This window comes from Oratosquilla oratoria, chromosome 42 (genome assembly GCF_046742065.1).
Source record: "Oratosquilla oratoria isolate Oo_2021 chromosome 42, ASM4674206v1, whole genome shotgun sequence".
Taxonomy (NCBI): domain Eukaryota; kingdom Metazoa; phylum Arthropoda; class Malacostraca; order Stomatopoda; family Squillidae; genus Oratosquilla; species Oratosquilla oratoria.
Window position 1 is genome coordinate 5,984,950 of NC_134818.1, and position 14,763 is coordinate 5,999,712.

The 14,763-nt window shown below is 41.4% G+C and overlaps 1 protein-coding gene across 2 annotated transcripts in view; it reads left to right on the plus strand.

The window, feature by feature from the left end:
- The window catches only part of Sry-alpha (Serendipity alpha), a 33,234-nt gene that overhangs the window by 7,517 nt on the left and 10,954 nt on the right, over nt 1-14,763 (plus strand). For both annotated transcript variants that reach the window (XM_076179117.1, XM_076179118.1), the window contains exons 6-10: nt 657-824; nt 1,782-1,931; nt 2,225-2,402; nt 7,510-7,733; nt 12,184-12,361. In XM_076179117.1, coding sequence (XP_076035232.1) covers nt 657-824; nt 1,782-1,931; nt 2,225-2,402; nt 7,510-7,733; nt 12,184-12,361 — 898 coding nt within the window. The remainder of the gene's footprint in view (nt 1-656; nt 825-1,781; nt 1,932-2,224; nt 2,403-7,509; nt 7,734-12,183; nt 12,362-14,763) is intronic.

Below are 14,763 nucleotides of genomic sequence, written 5' to 3' on the forward strand. Positions count from 1 at the left end.
TTTTGCATTTTAAAGTGTGGCTTATTAGCTTTCATTTGGTACATAAAGTAATTAGATTGCACATATACAGATGCTCCTCTACTCACGTTCATTCGTTTTACATTTTTCGATTTTACGTTTGAACTGACTCTAAAAAAATTTTTGTAATTTTTTTTTTTTTGTGAGTGAATTTTTTAGTTAGCGCACTCTCCATAGTACGAGACGTTCAAACAATACTTACGCATGACGCTGTGTCCATTGTTTACATGGCACAAACGACAGACTGAACGTGCCTTGCCTCCTCCTTCTCCTCCACCATCTCACTTTATGTTGCTTGAATTTAATTTATTTGAAATTAATGTTATTATTTTACAATGTTATGTTTATAATTAATGATTTAGGGGTGTTTTTATAAGATACAGTAATAGAATTTATGGATGTATAGTAAAGTATGAACGGTCATACATTACTGGAACGTACAGTAACAACTTACGTTCATTTTCACGTTATGTTCGGCTGTTTGGAATGTAACTAAAACGTAAGTTGAGGAGCGTCTGTACTAACAAAGTTATTGGCCATTTATTCAAGTCAAAATGCATACTTACGTTTTTGGACCAGGTGTACATCTAGTTGAAGAGGAAATGATAATTGATTATTTATTGTCATTCTTTCAACAGGTTGACAAGGTTATAGAGATTCTGGTGGAAGCAGGAGCAAATCAGAAAAGTATTTTTGTGAAGGAAAAGGTACAAGCACCTTTAGAGGAAGTCCTTCGCCATGCTATTGCTGTTGCTCATTCAAGTTGTGAACAAGACAAGAAAGTTATCATGACCATGTGTGAAAATGTAAGCTACTGAATTCAATTAGAGTATCTGCAGTCTCTTGATTAATCAAGACTCCTGCACCACTGGATCAATCTTTTTTCATACCTCGATAGTAGAACAGGTGGCGACTGTCTCAGAGTTGCATGAGCTTCTTTTTCCACTCCTTGGACCTCACTCACTCCTGCAATTTCCCAGTTGATGTTCTCCAGTTCTTCCATCAGATTCTCAAACTTATGATTGTCTGCAAGGATTCTCACATTATAGATGTAAATACTCATTTTTTCCAGGTTTTTTGATGTGCAAAACAAATCTTGGACAATGCTTACATTTAGTGTTATACAGCCCATAAAGACCAGAGGCAATTTACCTAATTGTAGTGTGCAGGAAAGGAGCATTGTTCAATTTTTCATCATACCTAGCCTCAAATTCATGCACAGTTCTAACTTAATCAAAATCCTTGATTGCCAATCATATGTATATTTGTACAGGAATGCCTATTATAAATTTGACTATGTTTACCATGAATCTTTTTGGAAGGCTGTAGATATAATTTCACTCCCTTGCCACATAGTTTCTCTGAGATACATCTTTGGTATATGTATGTATGTATGTATGTATATATGTAGGGTGACCATTGGACCATGTCATCATTTTGATGGTACCCCATAAATCTCTGAGGAATTACCCTGTTTGCGACTAAGGGCTTGCCAACTAGCTTTGGGTCCTATGTATGCATGTGCAAGCTGATCATCATCGTATCTTTCATACAAGACCCACAAATATTTTATTCTTCATTGACAGCCCTTGTAGTTGTTAAGATATGCAAGCCTATCCACAGATATCAGCTCTCAGATGGTTGGAGGGTGGGGTTGGGGGTCTTTATTGAATGCTTATGGTTGTGTAATCATTATAAGATAATGTAAGTAGTCTCAAGAGTATTAAATCCTAAAAATTGATTATGGATTTTTTTATAAACAGGTGCTGAAGCAGTTACATGCAGTAGCTGCAAAGGAGCATAGTGGAGCTCCAGATACTGTTGATATTCACGTGTCTTGTGAGATTCTCACAGATTGTTTAGAGCTGTTGGAACGTGGAGTCAACACAGCACTTATAAGGCTAATAGTTCAAGTAGGGTATATTGGTCCTCAGTTGTGTAGAATATGAGTTAAAATTAACTAACTGACAGATACAATAATAAGTGATGAATTACATACCTTAAATGATCATATTTTGATGTTTTAATTAGCATTAGAATTGGATATTCATTTGGTTTAATGGAATATTGAATACAATCACTTGACTTTAATATGTTTGTCATATTTTACTTGATTTGATATCAAGAAGGTAGATGGCAGTTTGCTGTTTAGGTTCAGGTGGTATGCATTGCATAATTGTAATTGCCTAATTCTTGTGTATGACAGACAATGGCAGACCCTTTTGTTCCCATCAAAGCTCTTGTAGAAACTCTCCATCCCAAAGATGGCAAGATTCCAGTTGACCGTGAAACTCTACGAGCCAAAATTGAAGAATTTGAACAGCATGTGGATAACTTACTTTTGGTTGGAGGATTTGCCATTGCCTGCACTACGGATACAAAGCGTAAGGGCTGCTTTGAAGACTTTTTGTTAACTGTAATAGGATTTTAAGAGGAAAGGCTCTTCAGTGAACTTTATGTAAGATTGATGCTTGACTGACACTAGTTACCCACTTAGAGGGAACAGTTGATGCCAAAATGGTTTGTAAAACTAAAAACATTATCTATATTGCATCCATTCTTCAGATGGGGGCATACAGAAATGTAGGGAACCTTGCGGTGGTATACATACATACATACATATACCAAAGACTTTTTCCCCCTTTATGGGGGGGTAGCCAAAAAGAAAAATGCACAGAAACCACTCCCACCCATTCCATTTCCTATATATTCCACTCCCCTCCACCCTTCTCCCTCCCTCTCATTTTGGCACCTCCTGGATGACAGGTCATCCCTGCATCCTGTCCACTGCCCTGGGTCAGAAGCAGTGTTGCAAGACACAGCACATCCACAGCAAGGCCACTTCATAAATTTGGCGACCCCCCCTCTCCGTCCCCTCATGCAAAAAAGAAGACGGGGAGAAATCCCTTTGGGCTGTGTCAATTTTTTTTTTCTCATATATACTTCCTCACCCCCCATCCCCCACCCACATACATATACTAAAGGCTTTTTTCCCCCATACACAGGAGGTAGCCAAAAGACAAAGCACATAAACCACTCCCACCCATTCCACCTCCTACATACTCCACTCCCCTCTTCCCTCCCTCTTATCTTGGCACCTCCTGGATGACAGTTCATCCCTGCATCTTGTCCACTGCCCTGAATCAGAAACAGTGTCACAAGACACAGCACATCCACAGAAAGGCTGGTTCATTAAATCGGCAACCCCCCCTCTCCGTCCCCTCATGCAGAAAAAGAGAAGACGGGGAGAAATCCCTTCAGGCTGCATCAATTTATTTCTCATACATACTCCCTCACCCACCATCCCCCACACATTCCCCCTCATGCATCACAGCATCATCCATACACAACCATTCTCCATTCACCCCTATCTTCTGTCCTCTTCCGTCTTCCCTCAACAGACTGCTCTTTCCCAATGCCCCTTATACCCCATCCATCCATCTCATCCTAGGATGCCCCCTCATGTTCACTCCTTCCACCTCTGCCTTCCACACCTCTTTTACTAATCTTTCTTCACTCATTCTTTCCATGTTTCCAAACCATTCTAATATTCTTTCATCAACTCTATCTCCTAACTCCCTTTCCACCCCTGTTCTCCTCCTCACGTAATTTCTCTCTCTGTCTAGCCTAGTAACCCCTATCATACTTCTCAGGCATTTCATCTCAAACACATTTAAAATCTTTCTCTCTTCCTCTCTTATGTTCCATGTTTCTGCCCCATACAGTGCTGTCGGCACAACCACTCCTTCATACAATCTCTTCTTAGCATCCATTCCCAAGTGTCTATTTGTCATTACACTTTTAATCCCCCAAGACATTTACTCACTTCTCTCAATCTACATTCTACCTCTACCTCCACTCCTCCCTTTCCTGCCACATTCATACCCACGTATCTAAAGTTATCCACTTCCTCCCGTTTGCTGCCACCCTTGTACATCTCATCACCTTTTACCCACATTTATCTTCAACTTTCTTCTTTTGCACACCTTCCCAAACTCTGACACTTCCTTAATACCAAGTGCAGTGTCATCAGCAAACAACAACTGGCTTATCTCCCACTTTTCTCCATTTTCTTTAACCATCTATCCCCGACCCATTACCCTTACATTTACCTCTTGCACCACCCCAATCATGTATAAATTGAACAGCCAAGATGATATAACACATCCCTGATGAAGTCCCACCCTTACCTCAAACCACTCACACTTGCCACTTCTGATTCTAACACAAGCTCTACTCTCATAAAAACTCTTAACTGCTCTTAAAAGCTTTTCTCCTATCCCATATATGTGCAACACCTCCCACATTGCCCTCCTGTCTACCCTGTCATAAGCCTTCTCCAAATCCATAAAGGTCCAAAAAACATCCTTACCTTTTCCTATTGCTTTCTCACATATCTGTCTTACCACAAAAATATGATCCATGCAACCACCTACCTGTCTTAAACCCACACTGTTCCTCATCAATTACTCCCTCTTTTCCTCTCCTAACCCTCTCAATCAAGACCCTCCCATAAATCTTCCCAATTACACTAAACAAACTGATCCCTCTGAAACTACTACACTCACACTTGTCCCCTTTTCCCTTGTAAAGCAGAACTATACGGGCACTCCTCCATTCCTCCGGCACTCTACCCTCTCTTAAACAAACATTAAATAACCTCACCAGCCAGTCCACCATCACTGTACCTCTTCTTTTTTAGACATTCTGCATGACACTCATCCAACCCAGGTGCCTTACCTGCTCTCATCATCTTAACAACTGCCTTCACCTCATCTTTCCTTGTTTCTCGTCTTTTTTCCTCACTCATCACTGGGTACTGGGTAACTAGTTTATTCCTGAAGACAACTGTTCAGACAATGAAAAAGAGAATTTTTCCAAAAAGAGTATGTGTTGATAATGTATTTATTAGAAAACAAACTACAGATAAACTGAAGCAGGACAAGGTAAGGTTCTTTGCATATATCAACAATGCATTTATTATGTAATTTTTTCAAGCTCCTTTGCTTTGTGTATGATGATTCACCATTTTCAGTTGTGTAAGCTTGCCAGGATTTGTTGATATATTCACTTACAATATACAGTACTTGTGAAGCAATCCAATGTGAGCTAGGCTTCATATTTAAAAACTTATTTCTGCAAGTAGCAGTGACACTGCTTCTGACCCAGGGCAGTGGACAGGATGCAGGGATGACCCGTCATCCAGGAGGTGCCAAGATAAGAGGGAGGGAGGAGGGTGGAGGGGAGTGGAATATATAGGAAATGGAATGGGTGGGAGTGGTTTCTATGCCTTTTTCTTTGTGGCTACCCCCCATGTAGGGGGAAAAGCCTTTGGTATATGTATGTATGTATGTAGCAATGAATTGAGTATGAACACTACTGTCAAACATTTTATTGGAGTTCTGTTTGAGCATGTCTTAATATTCATCAGTATATCAATGTGATTCATAACTAGTCTGCTCAATGAATCTCTTATCAGTGTGATAACTGGTAACTAAGTTACTCTCTACATTAAAAGAAATTCCAAGGAATATGTTTTTGTGTCGACTCTTTAGAAAAAGCTACAGCCTTAAAGACAAAACAGCCATATGTCTTACATCTCTGTCTTGTTTATAGAGCATAAGAGCAACTGCATGAAAAAATCTATTATGAAGTTTGCATCAATAAATGCAAAAGCCATTGAATTATTTAATTGTACTGCAGTACTTTCTTTTTTCAAATGACAATGATCTGTTGCATAGTGTTATCAATTGAATGGGTAGTCACAGTATGACTGAAGTGTCATGCAATTGCCATGACAGTATACTTTTAACCTGACTGTTCATTGTTGACTATGAATTGATTTCCTTTTGCTATAGCACTCACAAGCATTTATGTCTCTGTATGGTCTAGATTAAAGTCTAGACCCAAGTCCAAGATATCTCAGTCTCAGCCTGGGTTAGTAGTCCACAGGTTAATAAAGCAAAGTTTTTGATGATTGTCACTCGATCTGAAATCCCATGACATCTCCAGATAGGTTACTGGGGGGATGGTACAATGATGTTTAGGTTGGGCTATTGGATATAGATTAATGATTGAATAGTACCCGGGCTCTCCCAAAATTAACATTGTGTCATGCAAACAAAAAACAAGGTGGACTAGTCAAAATTTTTGGTCTGCTAGTAAGTGGATAGTTTCAGATACTTGGGTGCAAATGTGACAGGAAAGGGAGGAGTGGGGGTAGAGGTAGAATGTAGATTGAGAGAAGTGAGTAAATGCCTTGGTGGATTAAAAAGTGTAATGAGAAATAGACATCTGGGAATGGATGCTAAGAGGAGGTTATATGAAGGAGTGATTGTGCCAACAGCAATGTATGGGGCAGAAACATGGAACATAAGAGAGGAAGAGAGAAGGAGTTTGAATGTGTTTGAGATGAAATGCCTGAGAAGTATGATAGGGGTTACTAGGCTAGATAGAGTGAGAAATGAGGAGAACAGGGGTGGAAAGGGAGCCGGGAGATAGGGTTAATGAAAGAGTATTAGGATGGTTTGGACACATGGAAAGAATGAGTGAGGAAAGATTAGTAAAAGAAGTGTGGAAGGCGGAGGTGAAAGGAGTGAATATGAGGGGGCGTCCTAGGATGAGATGGAAGGATGGGGTGAAAGGGGTTTACAAAAGAGAAAAATGTCTGTGGAGGAAGAACAGGAGAGGAGAGAAGATAGGGGTGAATGGAGAAGGGTTGTGTATAGATGAGGCTGTGATGCATGAGGGGGAGTGGGTGGGGGATGGGGGGTGAGGAAGTATGTATGAGAAAAAAATTGACGCAGCCCGAAGGGATTTCTCCCCGTCTTCTCCTTTTCTGCATGAGGGGACGGAGAGGGGGGGTTGCCGAATTTATGAAGTGGCCTTGCTGTGGATGTGCTGTGTCTTGCGACACTGCTTCTGACCCAGGGCAGTGGACAGGATGCAGGGATGACCTGTCATCCAGGAGGTGCCAAGATGGGAGGGAGGGAGGAGGGTGGAGGGGAGTGGAATATATAGGAAGTGGAATGGGTGGGAGTGATTTCTATGCCTTTTTTCTTTTTGGCTACCCCACGTGTAAGGGGGAAAAAGCCTTTGGTATATGTATGTATATATGTAGTAAGAATTCTTGCAGACTAGCCAAAATTGAATCTAACTAGTCTGCCTGGCTAGTTAAAAAAAGTTTAAGGTCAATCCTTGTTTAAGGATGGAAGCAAAAGGAATGATAGAAGTCACGTAACTAATATTCCTTTTTGAATGGAGATTTGTTTACAGTTATTAATGAATGCAGCATGACTTTGGTCCTTAGTGGTGTCAATGAAGTGCCTAAATTGTTGACTGTATAAAGCTTATGCAGTTAGTGCTCTAAACAGTGGGTGTGAGTAGTAGATGATCAATTAGCCTTCTAAGCTTTCTGTTAGAATTGTAGGTCAAGGGTTCATTTGTTCTAGTTCTTGTATGCACATGGTCTCAGGAAACTTCTTTATGCAGGTGTTCTTCAAATCCGAGATGTGATATTGACCCTGGAATGGTTGGAACCCTGTCTCATCTCAAGCATAGTTACTGCCCATGAAGAGATCATCTCATCAAAGGGGGATCTGTGTCAGCAGCATAATTGGATACTTTCTCAGATGCTTATTAAGCACTGGAAAATGGCTATCAGGCAGCTGAAAGAATGTTTTGACTTTCTTCTAGATCCTCCTGCCTTTACTCTGGTATGTTCCAATGTTTTTTTTTTTTTTTTTTTTTTTTACATATACCATGTAAATATACCATATACCATTTTTTTTTACATATACCATATACCATGTTTTTTTTTTTTTTAAAGATAAATCTTTTCAGTATTGGGTTGATCAGAGTAGAATAATTGGAATATCTTTTTATACTGAAAAGTTGAGGGCAATTGAATCTCACTACAGACACTTTATTGTGAGTGTCAAAACAATTTAGCCCACAAACCAGCAGAGCTGGGTGCATTCCATTTTAGTTTGGCCACGGTTATCACTCCCAAACTATTAAAGCTTAAGAGACAGGAGGTTCAAACTGAAATAAAAGTCTGGTAGGCCACATACTATATCAAAGAAAAATTTTGTAGGCCACATACTATACCAGTACCTATATTGCTTTAATAGTTTGGGAGCACTAACCATGGCCAAACTAAAGTGGAATGCAGCAAATGATGCACCCAGCTCTGCAAATCAGTTTGTTAAACTCTCATATTCTTCAGATGCCATACCTCATTTTAAATTAATTTATGGTTCCAGCTCAGATTTGATCATTTAAACTATTTCAGGAGAATTTTTAAGAAAAAATGTGTTTCCCATCATTTGGATATGTGGTCTTTTTCATTTTGTTTCCATGACCTTGTAATGCCATCCCAAATTGAGAGATTTTTCTGTCAATTTTGTCCTCCCTCTTTAGTTATCTGAACATTACAATCAAGTTCTTTGGTCCTGTAACAATGACATGTTGAGTGCTTCTAGTCTCTCCTTATGTGACATACCTGCAAGGCGCTGGAAACAGTTTTGGTTGTTGCTCTTTGTATTCCCTCAATTTTTCACTTTCTGTGGGAACCATCCCACTGCAGCATGTTCCAATGGACAGGTAGGATGAATTGGGGTCTCTGATTTTTCATCATCTCGTCATCCAAATAGTGAAAAACCATCTTTATGTTTTTCAGTAATCCATAGATCTCCCCAACAATGTTAATGATACATTTGTCAGATGACAGATTATCCCTTTTCAATGCATCCATTGGCCCAGGCCTCTCTTGCTTGTCAACAACAGCTTCCAGGCAATAGGCACAGAGCTGGCCCTTAAGTCATTTAAAGAAGAAACATTGTGTTGTCTGAGTAAGTCTAGGGTGGTGGTCAGTCGTCTGTGTGATGGTTGCATCTGAGGCAATTTGTTTCTGTTACCAGGTCTGTTCTGGGAGGGACCTGAATGTAATTGTCCTGGTGTGGCTCTTACTTCTTTTTGGCGGGATTTTCCTGTGAGGCTCATGTCTGGAGGTGTTTGATGAAAAAGGATGATTGGGTGTCAGTTTTGTAGTTGTTTTGCTATCTGTATGTGAATGTGTTTTTGTAAGGGTGCATTGTGTCCATGTGCTAAGTTGTTGTAAATGTTTGAGATGTATATTGTTGGTGTAGCTTTTTCAGTTGGTTGTGCTTGTGTGATGTAAGGAGGTGGGTGAGTGGGAGTGAGAGCTCAGGCATAGAACTGTGTACTTGTCATTTCCATGTGATGTTGTGTGTCAAGAAATAGGGGTATCCATCAGATACAGTAACTTCTGGAATAGTTTAGAAGGTACTGTAATATTTCCCATGGAAAATCCACAAGTGATTTCAGAGCTATGTGTGATACTTGGAGAATTAGAGAGAAAATCTATTGAATGTAACTGCTTTCCTGTGTATAACAGTTGTGTAAGATAATGAGACTATTTCAGGCAAGGACTGCAAGTTAAAGAAAAAGATCTGACAAACTGACTGAAAGTAACATGCATGCATACATACATACATACATATACCAAGGCTTTTTCCCCTTTACAAGGGAGGTAGCCAAAAAGAAAAAGGCATAAAATCATTTCCACCCATTCCATCCCTAAATACACTCCACTCCCCTCCACCCTCCCTCCCATCTTAGCACCTCCTGGATGATGGGTCATCCCTGCACCTTGTCCATTGCCCTGGGTCAGAAGCAGTGTCGCACGTCACAGCACATCCACAGCAAGGCTGCTTCATTAAATCGGCGACCTCCCCTCTCCGTCCCCCCATGCATAAAAGGAGAAGACAGGGAGAAATCCCTTCGGGCTGCGTCAAATTTTGCTCACACATACTACCTCAACCCCAAATCCCCCACCCATTCCACCTCATGCATCACAGCATCATCCATATACAACCATTCTCCATCCACCTCGTCATCTGTCCTCTCCCATCCTTCCTCAACAGACATTCCCCTCTTTCCCAAAGCCCCCTTCACCCCATCCATCCATCTCATCCTAGGACGTCCCCTCATGTTCACTCCCTCCACATCTGCCTTCCATACCTCTTTTACTAGTCTTTCTTCACTCATTCTTTCCATGTGTCCAAACCATCCTAATACACTTTCATCAACCCTATCTCCCAACTCCCTTTCCACCCCTGTTCTACTCCTCACGTCCTCATTTCTCACTCTATCTAGCCTAGTAACCCCCATCATACTTCTCAGACACCTCATCTCAAACACATTCAAACTCCTTCTCTCTTCCTCTCTTATGTTCCATGTTTCTGCTCCAAACAGTGCTGTTGGCACAATCACTTCTTCATACAGTCTCCTCTTAGCATCCATTCCCAAATGTCTATTCCTCATTACACTCTTTAATCCACCAAGGCATTTACTCGCTTCTCTCAATCTACATTTTACCTCCACCTCCACTCCACCTTTTCCTGTCACATTTGCACCCAAGTATCTAAAACTATCCACTTCCTCCAGTTGCTCTCCCTTAATGCTCACTTCCAGTCTGCTGCCACTTTCACCCCTTGTACATCTCATCACCTTACTTTTACCCACATTTATCTTCAGCTTTCTTCTTTCACACACTCTCCCAAACTCTGTCACCAACTTCCTCAATCCCTCCTCCGATCCTGCCACAAGTGCAGTGTCATCTGCAAACAACAGCTGGCTCACCTCCCACTTTTCTCCATTTTCTTTAACCATCTCCATGTAATGGTGGCATAGAATATTCTTTGTTGTACATACATATTTGTAATATTGTTTATTTATTATATATTTTATATATTGTGAGAACCAAGTGTTCATTTAAGCGGGTATTTTTTCCTGCCAAATCTAAGCTTGGTCGTGTCACTTGGCGTCAGTCTTGATTCTGCTTATGAAGCGACCGCACACTTGTTTTTGTAGTGCTTGTAACTAATACAATATTTTGCATTGTTGCATTGTTTCATTGGCCACCCCAATACATCCAATCCCTGACACACCACCCTTGCATTTACCTCTCGCACCACCTCATCCATGTACAAGTTGAACAGCCAGGGCGACATAACGCATCCCTGACGAAGTCCCACCTTTACCTCGAACCGCTCACTCTCTCCATTTCTTATCCTGACACATGCTCTACTACTCTTGTAGAAACTCTTGACAGCTCCCAGAAGCTTTCCTCCTATCCCGTATATCCGCAAGACCTCCCATAGTGCCTTCCTGTCTACGCTATCATAAGCCTTTTCCAGATCCATAAAAGCCCAAAAAACATCCTTCCCCTTTCCTATAGCCTCCTCACATATCTGTCTTACCACAAAAATCTGATCTACACAACCTCTACCCGTCCTAAATCCACACTGTTCCTCACCAATTACTCCCTCTGTTCCTCTCCTAATCCTCCCAATTAAGATCCTCCCATAAGCTTTCCCAACTACACTTAACAAGCTAATCCCTCTGAAACTACAACACTCACACATGTCCCCTTTTCCCTTGTAAAGTGGAACTATACAGGCACTCCTCCAGTCCTCCGGCACTCTACTCTCTCTCCAGCAAACATTAAATAACCTCACCAGCCAGTCCACCATCACTGTACCTCCTTTTTTTATACATTCTGCATGGCATCCATCCAGACCAGGTGCCTTACCTGCTTTCATCATCTTAACAACTGCCTTCACTTCATCCTTCCTTATTTCTCCTCCATTTTCCTCACTCATCACGGTCATTTTCTTAGCATTTCCCACTGCAGCTATCTTTCCCTCCCTATCCTCCTTCACATTAAGCAACTCCCTAAAATATTCTGCCCATCTTCCCCTTACTGCCTTCTCTTCCATTATCAACTCTCCATCTGCACCTTTTACCTTTTCTTCTCTACTTGATTCACCTCCTCTTCCTCTCTTAATTTCTCTCCAAAACATCTTTTTATTACTTTCAAAATTTTCTGTCATACTCTTACCCCATTTCACATCTGTTCTCCTCTTTGCCTCCTTTACCTTTTGCTTTACTTCTCTTTTCTGAAAGTAACAATGATCAATATTTGTAGATATAGATGATTTGAAGATCTTGGGTGCTTAGCTTTAGTAGAAATTTCTGTATTCATTATTTATTGGCTGCCTCCTTTGTAAGGGGGAAAAAGCCATTGGTATATGTATGTATGTATATATTATTATTATAATTTCTTGTCTCATTTGGAAGGTAAGCCAGGAAGAAGTGCACAAAGCTTGGGCAGAAGTGAAGGGTTCACTCTACACACAGAATACAGTATGGCTGAGTCATCATGTTCATCACACAAGAGCTGTTATCAATCATTTACTGGATTTGCACAAAACAACGCCTTTTTTGTCTGAGGTGCAAGTGGATGACATTGAACTAGGTAGGATTTATTTGACTAACTTGTTTTCACTGTGGGAGGTTATGCAGATTTATGGGATAGGAGGAAAGCTTTTGGGAGCTGTCAAGAGTTTTTATGTGAGTAGTAGAGCATGTGTTAGGATTAGAAATGGAGAGAGTGAGTGGTTTGAAGTAAAGGTGGGACTTCGTCAAGGATGCGTTATGTCGCCCTGGCTGTTCAACTTATACATGGATGGGGTGGTGTGAGAGGTGAATGCTAGGGTAGTGAGTCAGGGATTGGAGATGGTTAAAGAAAATGGAGAAAAGTGGGAGGTGAGCCAGCTGTTGTTTGCGGACGACACTGCGCTTGTGGCAGGGTCAGAGGAGGGATTGAGGAAGCTGGTGGCAGAGTTTGGGAGAGTATGTGATAGAAGAAAGCTAAAGATAAATGTGGGTAAAAGTAAGGTGATGAGATGTACAAGGGGTGAAAGTGGCAGTAGACTGGAAGTGAACATTAAGGGAGAGCGACTGGAGGAAGTGGATAGTTTTAGATACTTGGGTGCAAGTGTAGCAGGAAAAGGTGGAGTGAAGGTGGAGGTAGAATGTAGATTGAGAGAAGCGAGTAAATGCCTTGGTGGTTTTAAAGAGTGTAATGAGAAATAGACATTTGGGAATGGATGCAAAGAGGAGACTGTATGAAGGAGTGATTGTGCCAACAGCACTGTATGGGGCAGAAACGTGGAACATAAGAGAAGAAGAGAGAAGGAGTTTGAATGTGTTTGAGATGAGGTGTCTGAGAAGTATGGTGGGGGTTACTAGGCTAGATAGAGTGAGAAATGAGGAGGCGAGGAGGAGAACAGGGGTGAAAAAGGATTTGGGAGATAGGGTTGATGAAAGAATATTAGGATGGTTTGGACACATGGAAAGAATGAGTGAAGAAAGACTAGTAAAAGAGGTATGGAAGGCAGATGTGGAGGGAGTGAACATGAGGGGACGTCCTAGGATGAGGTGGATGGATGGGGTGAAGGGGGCTTTGGGGAAGAGGGGAATGTCTGTTGAGGAAGGAAGGGAGAGGACGGAAGACAGAGGTGAGTGGAGAATGGTTGTATATGGATGATGTTGTGACTGCATGAGGAGGAATGGGCGGGGGGGTGGGGGGTGGGGTAGTATGTGAGTAAATTTTGACGCAGCCCGAAGGGATTTCTCCCCGTCCTCGCCTTATATGCAAAGGGGGACGGAGAGGGGGGGTCGCCGATTAAATGAAGCGGCCTTGCTGTGGATGTACTGTGTCTTGCGACACTGCTTCTGACCCAGGGCGGTGGGCAGGGTGCAGGGATGACCCGTCATCCAGGAGGTGCTCAGATGAGAGGAAGGGTGGGAGGGGTGTGGAGTGTATTTAGGGATGAAATGGGTGGGAGTGTTTTTATGCCTTTCCCTTTTTGGCTACCTCCCTTGGAAGGGGGAAAAAGCCTTGGTATATGTATGTATGTATGTTTTCACTGTTGAGAGTGAGGTTTTCCTACTGTCATGAATCTTGTTTTGTGGTCTTGTACCCCTCTCTTCCTTGTCTCCTGCCCAGGAAGAGAGTGGCAAGACCTTGAGGTGGGTTGCAGGAGCAGGCTGAAGGAAAAGCAGATGCTGCCTGATGCCACTGGGTTCCACTCCGATCCAGGAGTTGATGACAAGAATGAGCCATCCACTGGGACTGACAGTACTGTATTTTTCGGACCATAAGGCGCTTTGTACCATAAGGCGCATCTGTAATTTGCTATTCCCCGTCCTTACATAAGGCGCACCTGGTCTCGTCATCGGATAATCCTGCCTATGTGAGTGCAATTCAGAACTGAACATTTTCGTTGTTGAATGAAAAAAATCGGTTGGGATTTAGCAAAATTACAAAAATAAATGATATATTTTTTTATTTTGGTCAGTGAAATCAGACCACCTCCATGGACAGTCTGCCCTGCCAATACCCCTAAAAAACAACATAAACACGTTATGGGAATTGTGGGGAATAAAACCAATATTAGCAGTTTTATTCCCAGAATTCTCTATTCAAAGTAAATTTTTAGTTTCAACCATGGGCGCAATATAGCAATAGAAAATTAATTATTAATTTTGTAAATTATAATGTATCAACGTAATATGCAATTTTGTGACCGGAAATAAAAAACAAAAAAGGTGCTAAAACTGATTTCATAAGTAACGAAGTCGTGACGGATGAATGGTACACCATGTTTGTTATGATAGATGCTGACGTCGAAGAAATGAAAGGATGATAAATTCGTCTAACCTAACCTAACCTGTGTTTAACCCCTTCCATACAGTGCCGCCTATGTAGGTGTCATGAGGAGCAAGTGGATTTGCGACGCTGCCATATCGGCGTCTTGATTATATTTATTGTAGTCGCGCCTGTGTTTTTACATTCTCCCAAATGTGCCCTGA